The sequence below is a fragment of the Carcharhinus amblyrhynchos genome, chromosome 9 (genome assembly GCF_965287045.1).
Source record: "Carcharhinus amblyrhynchos chromosome 9, sCarAmb.v2.hapA, whole genome shotgun sequence".
Classification (NCBI taxonomy): domain Eukaryota; kingdom Metazoa; phylum Chordata; class Chondrichthyes; order Carcharhiniformes; family Carcharhinidae; genus Carcharhinus; species Carcharhinus amblyrhynchos.
In genome coordinates this window covers 93729295-93742824 of record NC_137332.1, presented here as the reverse complement: position 1 = coordinate 93742824, position 13530 = coordinate 93729295, and the positions used below count along the sequence as shown (strand labels likewise).

Sequence of the window (13530 nt, the reverse complement as noted above, 5' to 3'; positions counted from 1 at the left end):
GTCTTGCTGCAGCTGTATAGGGCATTGGTGAGGCCGCAGCTGGAGTACTGTGTGCAGTTTTGGGCGCCGCACCTGCGCAAGGATATTTTGGCCCTGGAGGGAGTGCAGAGGAGGTTTACTAGGCTGATACCGGAGTTGAGGGGATTGAGCTATGAGGAGAGGCTGAATAAACTAGGCTTGTACTCGTTAGAGTTTAGAAGAATGAGGGGAGATCTCATTGAGACGTATAAGATGATGAATGGGATGGATAGGATAGAGGTGGAGAGACTCTTCCCGCTCAAAAAAGACAGTAGGACTAGGGGGCACAGCCTCAAGATAAAGGGGAGGCGGTTTAGAACGGAGTTGAGGAGGAACTTCTTCACTCAAAGGGTGGTGAATCTCTGGAATTCTCTGCCCGTTGAAGTGGTGGAGGCTGCCTCGCTAAATATTTTTAAGAAGTGGGTTGATGGGTTCTTGATAAGAGAGGGGATTAAGGGTTATGGGGAGAGGGCGGGAAAGTGGAACTGAGCCACAACAGATCAGCCATGATCTTATTGAATGGCGGGGCAGGCTCGAAGGGCTAGATGGCCTACTCCTGCTCCTAGTTCTTATGTTCTTATGTCCAGTCACTGAATATATTCAAGATGGAGATTGATGGATTTTTGGATGTAAAGGGAATAAAGAATATGGGTATAGTGTGGAAGGTGGGATTGAGGTAAAAGATTAGCCCTGATTGTACTTAAATGGGACAGCAGGAATAGAGGCTGAATTTCTTATGTTCATTGTGTTTGCTGGGTGATTACACAGTTTATTACATTCTTGAACAGCAAGACATTGTAACTGGCATGATCTATTTAATAGAACAGTTCGAGGAGATCAATAACATGCTGGACAAGGTCTCTGGAGGTTTGTCCACATGGACTTCCAAAGGCATTTGATAATGTCCTGCACAGATTATTCACCAAGATGAAAGTACCTGGAAGTGGAGGAAGCCTTGTGACACGGGTTGATGATTTGTTTGTGAAACAGAGATACGGGATAAAGTTTATGTTCTTTTATTTTCAGGATGTGCCCAATAGTGTTTCCTTGGGATGTGTACTGGAGACACAGCTTTTCATCATATTGATCAATGACTTTGATGAACAAATAGTCTGAGGTTGTTTACTGATGACATTAAGTGAGGTGACACAGTTGTTAATGTAGATGGGAATGGAAAAAGGACAGATGAAGTGACAAATCAAGTGGTCTGATTTAAGCTAAAAAGTGAATGTACAATGAGTTATAAAGCTACACATTAATAGAACAGCAGAAAAACATTACAACAAACTTTGAATCAACCAAAATAATAAAGTATTTGAAAATTATTCAAGATCTTTCCCAGAATATGAAATGAATCTTGGAAGAAATTAAGGTGAACATATCACACCATTATTACATCAAGGTATAATGGGTTGAGGGGACTCAGGTCTATAGAGACTCGCCACCACTCCCACACCATACTCAGGATAGTAATCCTCCCACACAGGAGAGTACAACCATTACCCATGGTGTTAGTCAAACATCTGATGCCTGGAGAGGGTCTGTCTATAAATTCACATCACCAACTAACACGGACTGATTCCATCCCATACCCACTCCAGACAGCTGGCTCACTTTGCTAACACATGTACACCAGGGGAAACTCTCTCAGAATCCTAGACAGAAGTTTCTTTAAAATCCCTGTGCGTTAGTCTGGCTCCCAACAGATGATAGCGCAATATTAGCACTGCTGCCTCACAGCATCAGGGACCTAGGGCTCTGAAATTTGCACATTTTCCCTGTGTCCTCATGGGTTTTCTCTGGCTGCTCCGGTTTCTTCCCATAGTCCAAACGTGTGCAGGTTACATGGATTAACCATAATCAAAGTGCAAGGTTACCAGGTTAGTCTGAGGGGATGGACCTTGGTGGAGTGCTCTTTTGGAGGATCGTTGGCCTATTGAGTCTGCAAATAGCCTGCTTCTGCACTGTAGGGATTTTATGGATAGAAATATATATCTACAAATATGGTGGATCAGAAGCTGAAGCCTTTCTAACCACTGATTGTGCTCTTGGTCAGTGGGAGTCAGTGAGTATCTAATGCTGTACTGAAAGGATGCTGAGTTTATACAGGAGTTTCTAGACATATTAATGTCTTCTATTGGTAATGTTTGGAAAGGTGGTCTGAAATTGACCTTCTTGAAATGATTAAACTGATGGCGGGAGAGGCTGGAGACAGACACTGCTGAGACACTGTTAGAAGGATAGCTCCCCTATGAGAGCACTGGAGGGCAAACGACACAGATAACTCTCAGTGTAAAGAAAGCTGGTGAGCCTTTCCAAATCCGTTTGGAGGTGTCCTGTTTGGTGAGAGAGGAGAAGTGAAACAATCCTGGCACACGTCACACTAGGATTGTATTCCATGAGACTTCGCTGAGTTCCAACAACTGTGTAAAGGCTGTATTACAGAATTCACATCAATATTGTCTCTCTCCTGTGAGTGTGTTGGTGGGCCAGGAGATATGCAGATTGTGTAAAACCTTTTCGAAAACTAGTTTTCTCTCCAGTGTGGATCCTCTGGTGCTTTTGGAGGGTTGAGAACATCTCCAACAATTTCTCACAAACCTCACACTTGAACGTTTATTTCCCTGTGTGAATCCTCTGATGGAGCAGGAGTTTAGATGATTGCGAGAATGATTTGTCACACACTTCACACTTGAACGGTTTCTCTCCTGTGTGAATATATCGGTGTCTGTGGAGGTTTGATGGCTCTGAGAATGATTTATCACATATGGTGCATGTGAATGGCTTCTCCCCTGTGTGAATTCGCTGATGGTGTAAAAGTTTTGATGACTGTGAGAACGATTTGGCACATAGTTCACATGTAAATGGTCTCTCCCCAGTGTGAATGCGTTGGTGTACACGGAGGTTTGATGACCGTGAAAATGATTTGTCGCACACCTCACATGTGAAGGGTTTCTCACCTGTGTGAATCCTCTGGTGCGTCAAGAGATCAGAGAAATAAGTGAACGCAGTGCCACAAATGTCACATCTGAAGGGTTTCTCCCCTGTGTGAATGCGTTGATGTGCATGGAGGGCTGATGACCATGAGAATGATTTGTTACACACCTCACACATGAATGGCTTCTCCCCTGTGTGAGTGCGTTGGTGTGCACGGAAGGATGATGAGTCCGAGAAGGGTTTATCACACAGCTTGCACGTGAATGGCTTCTCCCCTGTGTGAATGCGTTGGTGTGCACGGAGGGCTGATAACCAGGAGAATGACTTGTCACACACGTCACATGTGAATGGCTTTTCCCCAGTGTGAAGGCGTTTATGTACAAGGAGGTTCGATAATCGCGAAAATGATTTGGTACACATCTTACACACAAATGGTTTCTCCCCTGTGTGAACGCGTTTGTGTGCACGGAGGATCGCTGAGTCTGAGAAAGATTTATTGCAAACTTCACATGTGAATGGTTTCTCTCCAGTATGATTACGTTGGTGTACACGGAGGGCTGATGAAGCCAAGAATGATTTGTTGCACAACTTGCAGGTGAATGGTTTCTCCCCTGCGTGAACATATTGGTGTTTGCGGAGGGCAGTTGACCGCGAGAATGATTTATTGCAAACCTCACATGTGAATGGGCTCTCCCCTGTGTGAATACGTTCATGTACTCGGAGGGTTGATGAGGCTGAGAATGATTTGTCACAAACGTGGCACATGAATGGTTTCTCTCCTGTGTGTATGCGCTGGTGCACATGGAGGCTCGATGAACGCGAGAATGATTTGTCACACACCTCGCATGTGAACGGTTTCTCCCCTGTGTGGATTCTCTGGTGGATCAAGAGATCGGAGGAGTTGGTAAAGGCTGTCTCACAAACCTCACACCTGAAGGGTTTCTCCCCTGTGTGAATGCGTTCATGTGCGCTAAGGGCTGATGAACATAAAAATGATTTTTCACACACCTCACACTTGAATGGTTTCTCAGCTGTGTGAATCCGTCTGTGTCTGCGGAGGCTCAATGACTGCGAGAATGATTTGTCACACACCTCACATTTGAATGGTTTTGCTCCATTGTAAATGTGATTTTGATTCTTGAATGTCGGTGATTGTTTAGGGGCTTGTCTGCACACCCCAAAATTGAACTGTTTCTGTTCCATGTAGCTGCTCTTCTGTTACTAGTGGGACAACAGGTCCACCTTGCTTGTTAGCAGATTTTATGAGTCTGTGCAGTCCTCCTCCCACACTTGAATAGGGTCTCACTGATAAGAATGAGTCAGTGGTTTATGAGGCTCGATGAATGATTGAAGCCCTTCCCACACTTGGAACCCACTCATACTTCTTCCCAGCCTCACCCTGATCGATCACCCACAGCTGAAACTACAGAAAGGTTGGTTCTGATGGGAGGTTCCACACCACTAACCAGTTTCAGATCTGATGACATGTCAAAGCCTCCCTGACCTGACCGACTTCCAGATGATGGTTTCACTGACCAACCTTCTGTGCTGAGCAATGCTGTGAAGGGACAGGATATCTTCTCACAGTTGTGTAGTTATTCCTTGGGCGATAGTCAGTATCTATCTGTGCTGTCTATCCTCTGTATTCTCTGGTGTAGTACGGTGCAATCCTTCTGTAAAACAGAAAAAGAAAACATGATTTCCTCCAACTCCCTCTCGTCCTTTGCTGAAGGGGCTGGCTCCTCAGTTAGAGACTATTCCAGTGAGTGCCAGTCTGCTATTCCCCTGTGTGAGGAGAAGATACAAGCCCTTTCTTTTTCCTCACTTGATTGTCACCCAGCGTCTATTTCCAACAGGCACATTTGACAGTGACTAGGAGCAACAACGTGGCTATTTTCTTTCCTCCACACTGACCTCATCTACCCAGACAGTGCGGGCAATGGAAAAGACAGTCAGGTGGAGTGTAAAATGAACTATCAATTCACTTTGAGCTCAAGTCATGCTGGCAAAAATCAGTTTTACTCTTTGATTATGGATTTTATATAAAAACACTCAGGAGGAATGTTAATTGAACGGAGATTTTGAAATTCCCCCCCTTTATTTTCCAAAATTATTTGAAGAAAAGACTGGATATGAAGTGCCAGAAGCTGAGGAAAATATAGGTTCAGTGTAACTGACTGAAAGATTCTGGTTTATCCTGGGAAATTAGATACACTGCACATACTCAAACTGCACATCCCAAATTCAGCTATCAGACACAGCACTGGTCAAAGCTATCAAATGCAAGTTCAGGCTTTTGGGAAAGGCCGAGACCTTCAGGTAAATCTTTAAAGAAGATATTAAAAGACATTCCAATAAACATGTCCCTACCCCTCCCACATAATTATACCTCATCTTCTACATTCAGTAATGACTCACCAACAAAACTCAGCCTGTAAATCAGAAGGGAAATGCTTCCAATAAACACACTCAATTTCCAACACAGAGCTCCAATCAAACAGTTCAGCACAAAGCACCGAGTAAACAGGTCTCTCAGCTGGATCTTCCCACACAGCATAAGGGGCATTTCCACACCTGATTCCCCACAGGATAGTCAGACTGCCTGAACATTAGTGTGGATATGATGCAATGTAATTATTATAAATTCTGCTCCTTCACTCACCATCTCCTGACTTGGTTGTCAGTCCCGACAGGAAGTGAAGCAGCTGTGAAAGAGGAAGAGGAGAGAATGGGCAGAGTGGGTGGGCTCTCTGATTGACGTCTCTCACAGCCAATCCAAATATTTCTGGAGTAACAGGAGTTTCCTGAAGCTTGGGAAACTGGCCAGTGAAACGGAGGTGACTTTGAGCAGCAGATTAGGTGGTGATTTAAACTTGTCATTGTCCCAGCTGAATAAAACCTAATTTATTGCAGTTGCTGTCTCAGTTCTCCTGGTTTGACAGAGATTTAAGAACATAAGAAATAGGAGCAGGAGTAGGCCATCTAGCCCTTCGAGCCTGCCCCGCCATTCAATAAGATCATGGCTGATCTGTCGTGGCTCAGTTCCACTTTCCCGCCCTCTCCCCATAACCCTTAATCCCCTCGCTTATCAAAAACCCATCAACCCGCGTCTTAAAAATATTTAGCGAGGCAGCCTCCACCACTTCAATGGGCAGAGAATTCCAGAGATTCACCACCCTTTGAATGAAGAAGTTCCTCCTCAACTCCGTTCTAAACTGCCCCCCCTTTATCTTGAGGCTGTGCCCCCTAGTCCTACTGTCCTTTCTGAGCGGGAAGAGTCTCTCCACCTCTATCCTATCCATCCCATTCATCATCTTATATGTCTCAATGAGATCTCCCCTCATTCTTCTAAACTCTAGCGAGTACAAGCCTAGTTTATTCAGCCTCTCCTCATAGCTCAACCCCCTCAACTCCGGCATCAGCCTAGTAAACCTCCTCTGCACTCCCTCCAAGGCCAAAATATCCTTGTGTAAGTGCAGCAACCAAAACTGCACACAGTACTCCAGCTGCAGCCTCACCAGTGCCCTATACAGCTGCAGCAAGACCTCCCTACTTTTATATTCAATCCCCCTCGCTATGAAGGCCAGCATCCCATTAGCCTTCCTGACCACCTGCTGCATCTGCAGGCTGGGTTTTTGCGACTCATGCACAAGGACCCCGAGGTCCCTCTGCACCGTTGCCTGCTGCAGTTTTTCGCCACGTCAGTAATAGTCCTTCCTACCATTATTCCTACCAAAGTGAACCACCTCGCACTTGCCAACATTAAATTCCATTTGCCAGTTCCTGGCCCATTTGCCCAGCCTATCTAGATCCTTCTGCAGACTTCTAGTATGCAGATCCTTCTAGTATGAAAATAGCATTCTTCATTCTCGGAGGCTTTTAAACTGACAACATCAGTGTGGGATGTGTAGCTTCGGATGTGTTTGACAGATCAGAAGAGGAAAACCCACAGCACCCAAGGCAGCGATGATGTGTAGTGGTGGGATCAGCACATGGAGAGAAGAGAAGGGAGAGAGAAACAGGAGGTAGCGGCAAAGGGGCAGAGAAAAGTTTGGGTGAAGAGATTGTGCTCGTCCTTGGAGAGCCATGCAGTGATTCTGACTTGGTGATTAAGAGTTCGACTCACAGAGTGGTGGGAATTGTGGGCAAAATGGAAAATTTGTTTGACCATCCAAGGGTGCTTTGACTTCAAATGGGAATAGCTCTTTATTTCCACAGATGCTGCCTGACCTGAGTAATTCTCGCATTTTTTGTTTTGATTGTAGTTTCTAAAGCACAGAGCAGACCATTTGGCCTGTTTTCTACCAGTACTTACACTCCACATGTTTTCTCCCTCCCTATTTTAACTCAACAGATCCTTCTATTCCTTTCTCCAACATCTACTTATCTGGATTCTCATCAAATACATCAAAACATAAGAAACAGGAGCAGGAGTAGGCCATCCAGCCCCTCGAGCCTGCCCCGCCATTCAGTAAGATCATGGCTGATCTGTCGTGGCTCAGTTCCACATTCCCACCCTCTCCCCATAACCGTTAATCCCCTTGCCTATCAAAAACCTATCAACCCGCGTCTTAAATGTATTTAGCAAGGCAGCCTCCACCACTTCAATAGGCAGAGAATTCCAGAGATTCACCACCCTTTGAGTGAAGAAGTTCCTCCTCAACTCCGTTCTAAACCGTCCCCCCTTTATCTTGAGGCTGTGCCCTCTAGTCCTACTGTCCTTTCTGAGCGGGAAGAGCCTCTCCACCTCTATCCTATCCATCCCATTCATCATCTTATATGTGTCAATGAGATCTCCCCTCATTCTTCTAAACTCTAAGGAGTACAAGCCTAGTTTATTCAGCCTCTCCTCATAGTTCAGCCCCCTCAACTCCGGTATCAGCCTAGTAAACCTCCTCTGCACTCCCTCCAAGGCCAAAATATCCTTGCGTAAGTGCGGCGACCAAAACTGCACACAGTACTCCAGCTGTGGCCTCACCAGTGCCCTGTAAAGTTGCAGCAAGACCTCCCTACTTTTATATTCAATCCCCCTCGCTATGAAGGCCAGCATCCCATTCGCCTTCCTGACCACCTGCTGCACCTGCACGCTGGGTTTTTGCGACTCATGCACAAGGACCCAGAGGTCCCTCTGCACCGTCGCATGCTGCAGATTTTCACCATGTAAGTAATAGTCCTTCCTACCATTATTCCTACCAAAGTGGACAACTTCACACTTGCCAACATTAAATTCCATTTGCCAGTTCCTGGCCCATTCACCCAACCTATCTAGATCCTTCTGCAGACTCTCCACACCCTCCGCACAATTTGCCGTTCCACCAATCTTGGTGTCATCAGCAAATTTCGACACCAGACACTCAGTTCCCTCCTCCAGATCATCTATATAAATGGTAAATAGCTGAGGCCCCAGCACCGACCCCTGGGGCACTCCACTAGTCACCAACCGCCAATCCGAATAGCACCCATTGACCCCCACTCTCTGCCTCCTGTTTGACAGCCAATCCCCTATCCACGCTAACACCCTACCCCCAACTCCATGCCCCCTAACCTTCTGTAATAACCTCTTGTGAGGCACCTTATCAAACGCCTTCTGAAAATCAAGAAACACCACATCCACCGGCTCTCCTCTATCCACTATTTGCCTCAACCATACCCTGTGGGACTAAATTCCACATTTTAATCATTTTCTTGGGAAATAAGTTTACCCTGAATTCCTCATTGGATTTATTGTTGATCATCTTGTATTTCCAGACCCCAGTTTTGGATTCCCCCACACAACTGAGAACATCTTTTCTCTATTTAACCCCAAATTCTTAATTTTATAATTCCTTATTTTAAAGATTTCAGCAATATTCCCCCTCAGCATTTTCTTTCCTTGGGAAAAGAATGTTAGCCTGTTCAGTCTTTCGTTTTAGTTACAATCTCTCCATTCTCAATATCATCAATTTTTTTTGTACCTTCTCCAGTTCCTTTCTGCCCTTTTTCAATATGTTGATCTGAACTGTACACAGCTCTCCAAGTGTGGTCTACACAAGGTTCTAGACAATTTCAACATCACTTCTCTGCTTTTCAATATTGCTCCAAAAATTAAACCCAGTGTTATTGTTTGACAGTTTTTGTAAAATGTGCTTGTTGAGCTGCCTTGTTACTTTTAATAGAAACATAGAAACTAGATGCAGAAGTCGGCAATTCGGCCCTTTGTGCCTGCTTAATGATTGATGAACCTGTAGTTCTGCCTTGCACATCTTGTAAATAACTACCTTTGGTCCTCCTTAACCTCTCCAATTGAAATAACTTGTCCACATGAAGCCATGAAGACAAACTGTTGCTATTTTCAAAGCTTCATCAAATCAGCCCATTGTCTACATTTCCCTAAACTGACAGATCTTGGAATCCACTGGGACGAAATCCTGTGAATGTTGGAAATCTGATAGAGATTCAGAAAATGCTGGAAATCCCCAGATCAGGAAACATCTGCAGGGAGAGAAGCAACCTGGAGGCAGCACTACTGCCTCACAGCACTAGGGACCTGGGTTCAAATCCCAGCTTGGGCCACTGTCTGTGTGGAATCTGCACATTCTCCCTGTGTCTTTTCTCTGGGTGCTCCAGTCTCCTCCCACAGTCTGAAAGATGTGCTGTTTAGGTGCAGCAGCCATGCTAAATTCTCCCTCAGTGTATCCGGCACCAGAGTGTGGCAACTCAGGATTTTCACAGTAATTTCATTGCAGTGTTAATGTAAACATATTTATGACACTAATAAATACATTTTAAAACTGTTAGGTGGAATATGGGGTTAGGTGGAATGGCTATGCTAAATTACCCCTTAGGGTCCAAAGAGGTGTCAGAGGATTAGCAAAGTAAATGCATGGGGTTATGGGGATAGGGCCTGGATAGGATTATTACCAGAGAGTCGGTGCAGGTTTGATGGGCCAAATGGCTTCTTATTGCACTGTTGGGATGCTACGAACGTCTCTGCAGCCTTTGACATGGCAGACCACACTATCCTCCTCCTGCAACTCTTCAGTGTTGTCTCCTCTGTTGACTCCCCAGACCCCATCCACCATTTACAAGGCATTAATCAGGAGTGTGATGGAATACTCCCCACTTGCCTGGATGGGTGCAACTCCAACAACTTTCAAGACACCAGTCAGGACAAAGCAGCCTGCTTGATTGGCACCACATCTACAAAAATTCAATCTCTCCACAACTGATATTCAGTAGCAGCAGTGTGTACTATCTACAAGATGCACTGCAGCAATTCACCAAAGATCCTTGGACAGCACCTTCCAACCTCACGACCACTTCCATCTAAAAGGACGAGGGCAGCAAATAAATGGGAACACCACCACCTGCAAGTTCCCCTCCAAGCCACTCACCATTATGACTTGGAAACATATCTCCATTCCTTCGCAGTCGCTGAGTCAAAATCCTGGAATTCCCTCCTGAACAGTATTGTGAGTCAACCCACAGCACATGGACTGCAGCCATTTAAAAAGGCAGCTCACCACCACTTTCTCAAGGGCAACTAGGGTTGGGCAGTAAAAGCTAGCCAGCCAGCTTTTACTACCCATCAGTCGCTGAGCAGAGACTGATAGCCAAGTTCCGCTGACATGAGGACGGTCTCAACAGGGATCTTGGGTTCATGTCGCACTATCTGTAACCCCCGTGATTTGCTGGGTTTGCAAAACCTCACTCACTGTACTGTCTGGAGACAATACACATCTCTTTAACCTGTGATCAGTGCTCCTTCCACTCACATTGTTAGCCACTTTCAGACTTGAACAGCAGGTTAGGTGTAAAGATTCGCATTCTAATCAGAAATCTCTAAACTATCTGTGCTTTATATGCTCTGTCTGAGGCCAGAACTCTCCATTCACCTGACGAAGGGACTAACCCCAAAAGCTTGTGAGTCTATTATCAAATAAATAGGTTGGACTAAAACCTGGTGTTGTCAGACTTTTTACTGTGTTTACTTCAGTCCAACGCCGGCATACCCACATCAAGACTTTTTACAGCCAGCGACACCCATGTCCCATGAATGAAAAAAATGTCAGTGGGACTGCTGTGACTTGTGTGACTTTTTCCTCTTCAGTTGTATACAGAGAATCTCCTGCAATGGTGAATCTTCCCACCGCCATCGCTCTGGTTCCGACCAAGGGTCAGTCTCTGCTTTTCAATTCGGTTCAGCCGCTCGGGGCTCGCGCTTCCTCACATTCCAACTCCCGAACGCTGGGAGCCAACCGCCGCTGCGCGCGGCAGAACTACAACTCCCATCAGGCACCGCGGGCTGGCGCTCACTGCTGCTTCTCACTGCGCAGGCCCGGGGACACATTGATCAGCGTTTGCGCAGAACCAGACGCGAGAGAGACTGAACCGGCGGCTGTGGGCAGGATTGTAAAGTAACCTATCTTCCGATTGGCGGACAGACCCGTCAATCAGAGCGCTGAGCTGTTTGATTGGAGCTGTGTGTTGGATATTGAGTGTGTTTATTGGAAGCATTTCCCTTCTGATTTACAGGCTGAGTTTTGTTGATGGGTCATTGCTGAATATGAGAAGGTGAGGTGTAATTATCTGGGAGGGGCAGGGGCATAACTTATTGAAATGTCTTTTAATACCTTCTTTAAAAATTTTACCTGAAGGCCTCGGCCTTTCCCAAAAGCCTGGGCTTGGATTTGATAGTTTTACCCACTGCTGTGTCTGAATTTGGGATGTGCAGTCTGAGAACATAAGAACATAAGAAATAGGAGCAGGAGTAGGCCATCCAGCCCTTCGAGCCTGCCCCGCCATTCAATAAGATCATGGCTGATCTGTCGCTGCTCAGTTCCACTTTCCCGCCCTCTCCCCATAACCCTTAATCCCCTCTCTTATCAAAAACCCATCAACCCGCGTCTTAAAAATATTTAGCGAGGCAGCCTCCACCACTTCAACGGGCAGAGAATTCCAGAGATTCACCACCCTTTGAGTGAAGAAGTTCCTCCTCAACTCCGTTCTAAACCGCCCCCCTTTTATCTTGAGGCTGTGCCCCCTAGTCCTATTGTCTTTTTTGAGCGGGAAGAGTCTTTCCACCTCTATCCTATCCATCCCATTCATCATCTTATACGTCTCAATGAGATCTCCTCTCATTCTTCTAAACTCTAACGAGTACAAGCCTAGTTTATTCAGCCTCTCCTCATAGCTCAACCCCCTCAACTCCGGTATCAGCCTAGTAAACCTCCTCTGCACTCCCTCCAAGGCCAAAATATCTTTGCGCAGGTGCGGCGCCCAAAAATGCACACAGTACTCCAGTTGCGGCCTCACCAATGCCCTATACAGCTGCAGCAAGACCTCCCTACTTTTATATTCAATCCCCTTCGCTATGAAGGCCAGCATCCCATTCGCCTTCCTGACCACCTGCTGCACCTGCAAGCTGGGTTTTTGCGACTCATGCACAAGGACCCCGAGGTCCCTCTGCACCGTCGCCTGCTGCACTTTTTCGCCTCGTAAGTAATAGCCCTTCCTACCATTTTTCCTACCAAAGTGGACCACCTCACACTTGCCAACATTAAATTCCATTTGCCATTTCCTGGCCCATTCGCCCAGCCTATCTAGATCCTTCTGCAGACTCTCCACACCCTCCGCACAATTTGCCGTTCCCCCAATCTTGGCGTCATCAGCAAATTTCGACACTCTACACTCGGTTCCCTCCTCCAGATCATCTATATAAATGGTAAAAAGCTGAGGTCCCAGCACCGACCCCTGGGGCACTCCACTAGTCACCATCCGCCAATCCAAATAGCACCCGTTGACCCCCACTCTCTGCCTCCTATTTGACAACCAATCCTCTATCCACGCTAACACCCTACCCCCAACTCCATGTCCCTCGACCTTCTGCAATAACCTCTTGTGAGGTACTTTGTCAAACGCTTTCTGAAAATCTAGAAAGACCACATCCACCGGCTCTCCTCTATCCACCGCCCTAGACACATCCTCATAGAACTCCAGTAAATTTGTCAGACACGACTTCCCTTTAATGAAACCGTGCTGCGTCTGCTCTATCAAGCAATTCCCTTCAAGATGCCTCGCAATTTCCTCCTTAATGACAGATTCTAACATTTTACCTACCACAGATGTTAAACTAACCGGCCTATAATTCCCCGCCTTTTGCCTGGCACCCTTCTTAAACAACGGCATAACATTAGCCGTTTTCCAATCATCCGGCACTTCCCCGGAATCCAGCGACGTTTGGAAAATAACCACCAAGGCATCCACTATCACCTCCGCCATTTCTTTCAGAACCCTCGGATGCATTCCATCCACTCCTTCACTCGTCTGCTCCAGCAAACAATGGAAGGCTTGTGGTCAGTTGATATTTAAATCTGATGAACCACAACTGCCTGCTAACCACTCCCTCAGAATTCTTAAAGCAGTAAATACAATAAATAAATGCTTTAAACAGTTCTACAAAGAACAAAGTGCTTTAAACTTATTTTAAACTGGTTTTTAACAGGTAAAATCTTAGCTGTCTCTCTGCTCCTTCACTCGTCTGCTCCAGCAAACAATGGAAGGCTTCACCTTGTGGTCAGTTGATATTTAAATCTG

At 45.9% G+C, this 13530-nt stretch overlaps 1 protein-coding gene across 1 annotated transcript; it reads right to left on the bottom strand.

Annotated features, from left to right (window-relative positions):
- Window positions 1–2556: 2556 nt before the first annotated feature.
- Window positions 2557–5495, bottom strand: LOC145348011 (uncharacterized). Its single transcript, XM_080196109.1, has 2 exons — window positions 5374–5495; window positions 2557–4628 (listed from the first exon to the last, which is right to left on the bottom strand). Exon 2 carries the CDS (start codon window positions 4156–4158, stop codon window positions 2635–2637), a length of 1524 nt encoding a protein of 507 aa, XP_080052235.1. The 5' UTR covers window positions 4159–4628; window positions 5374–5495; the 3' UTR covers window positions 2557–2634.
- Between the last annotated feature and the right edge of the window lie 8035 nt (window positions 5496–13530).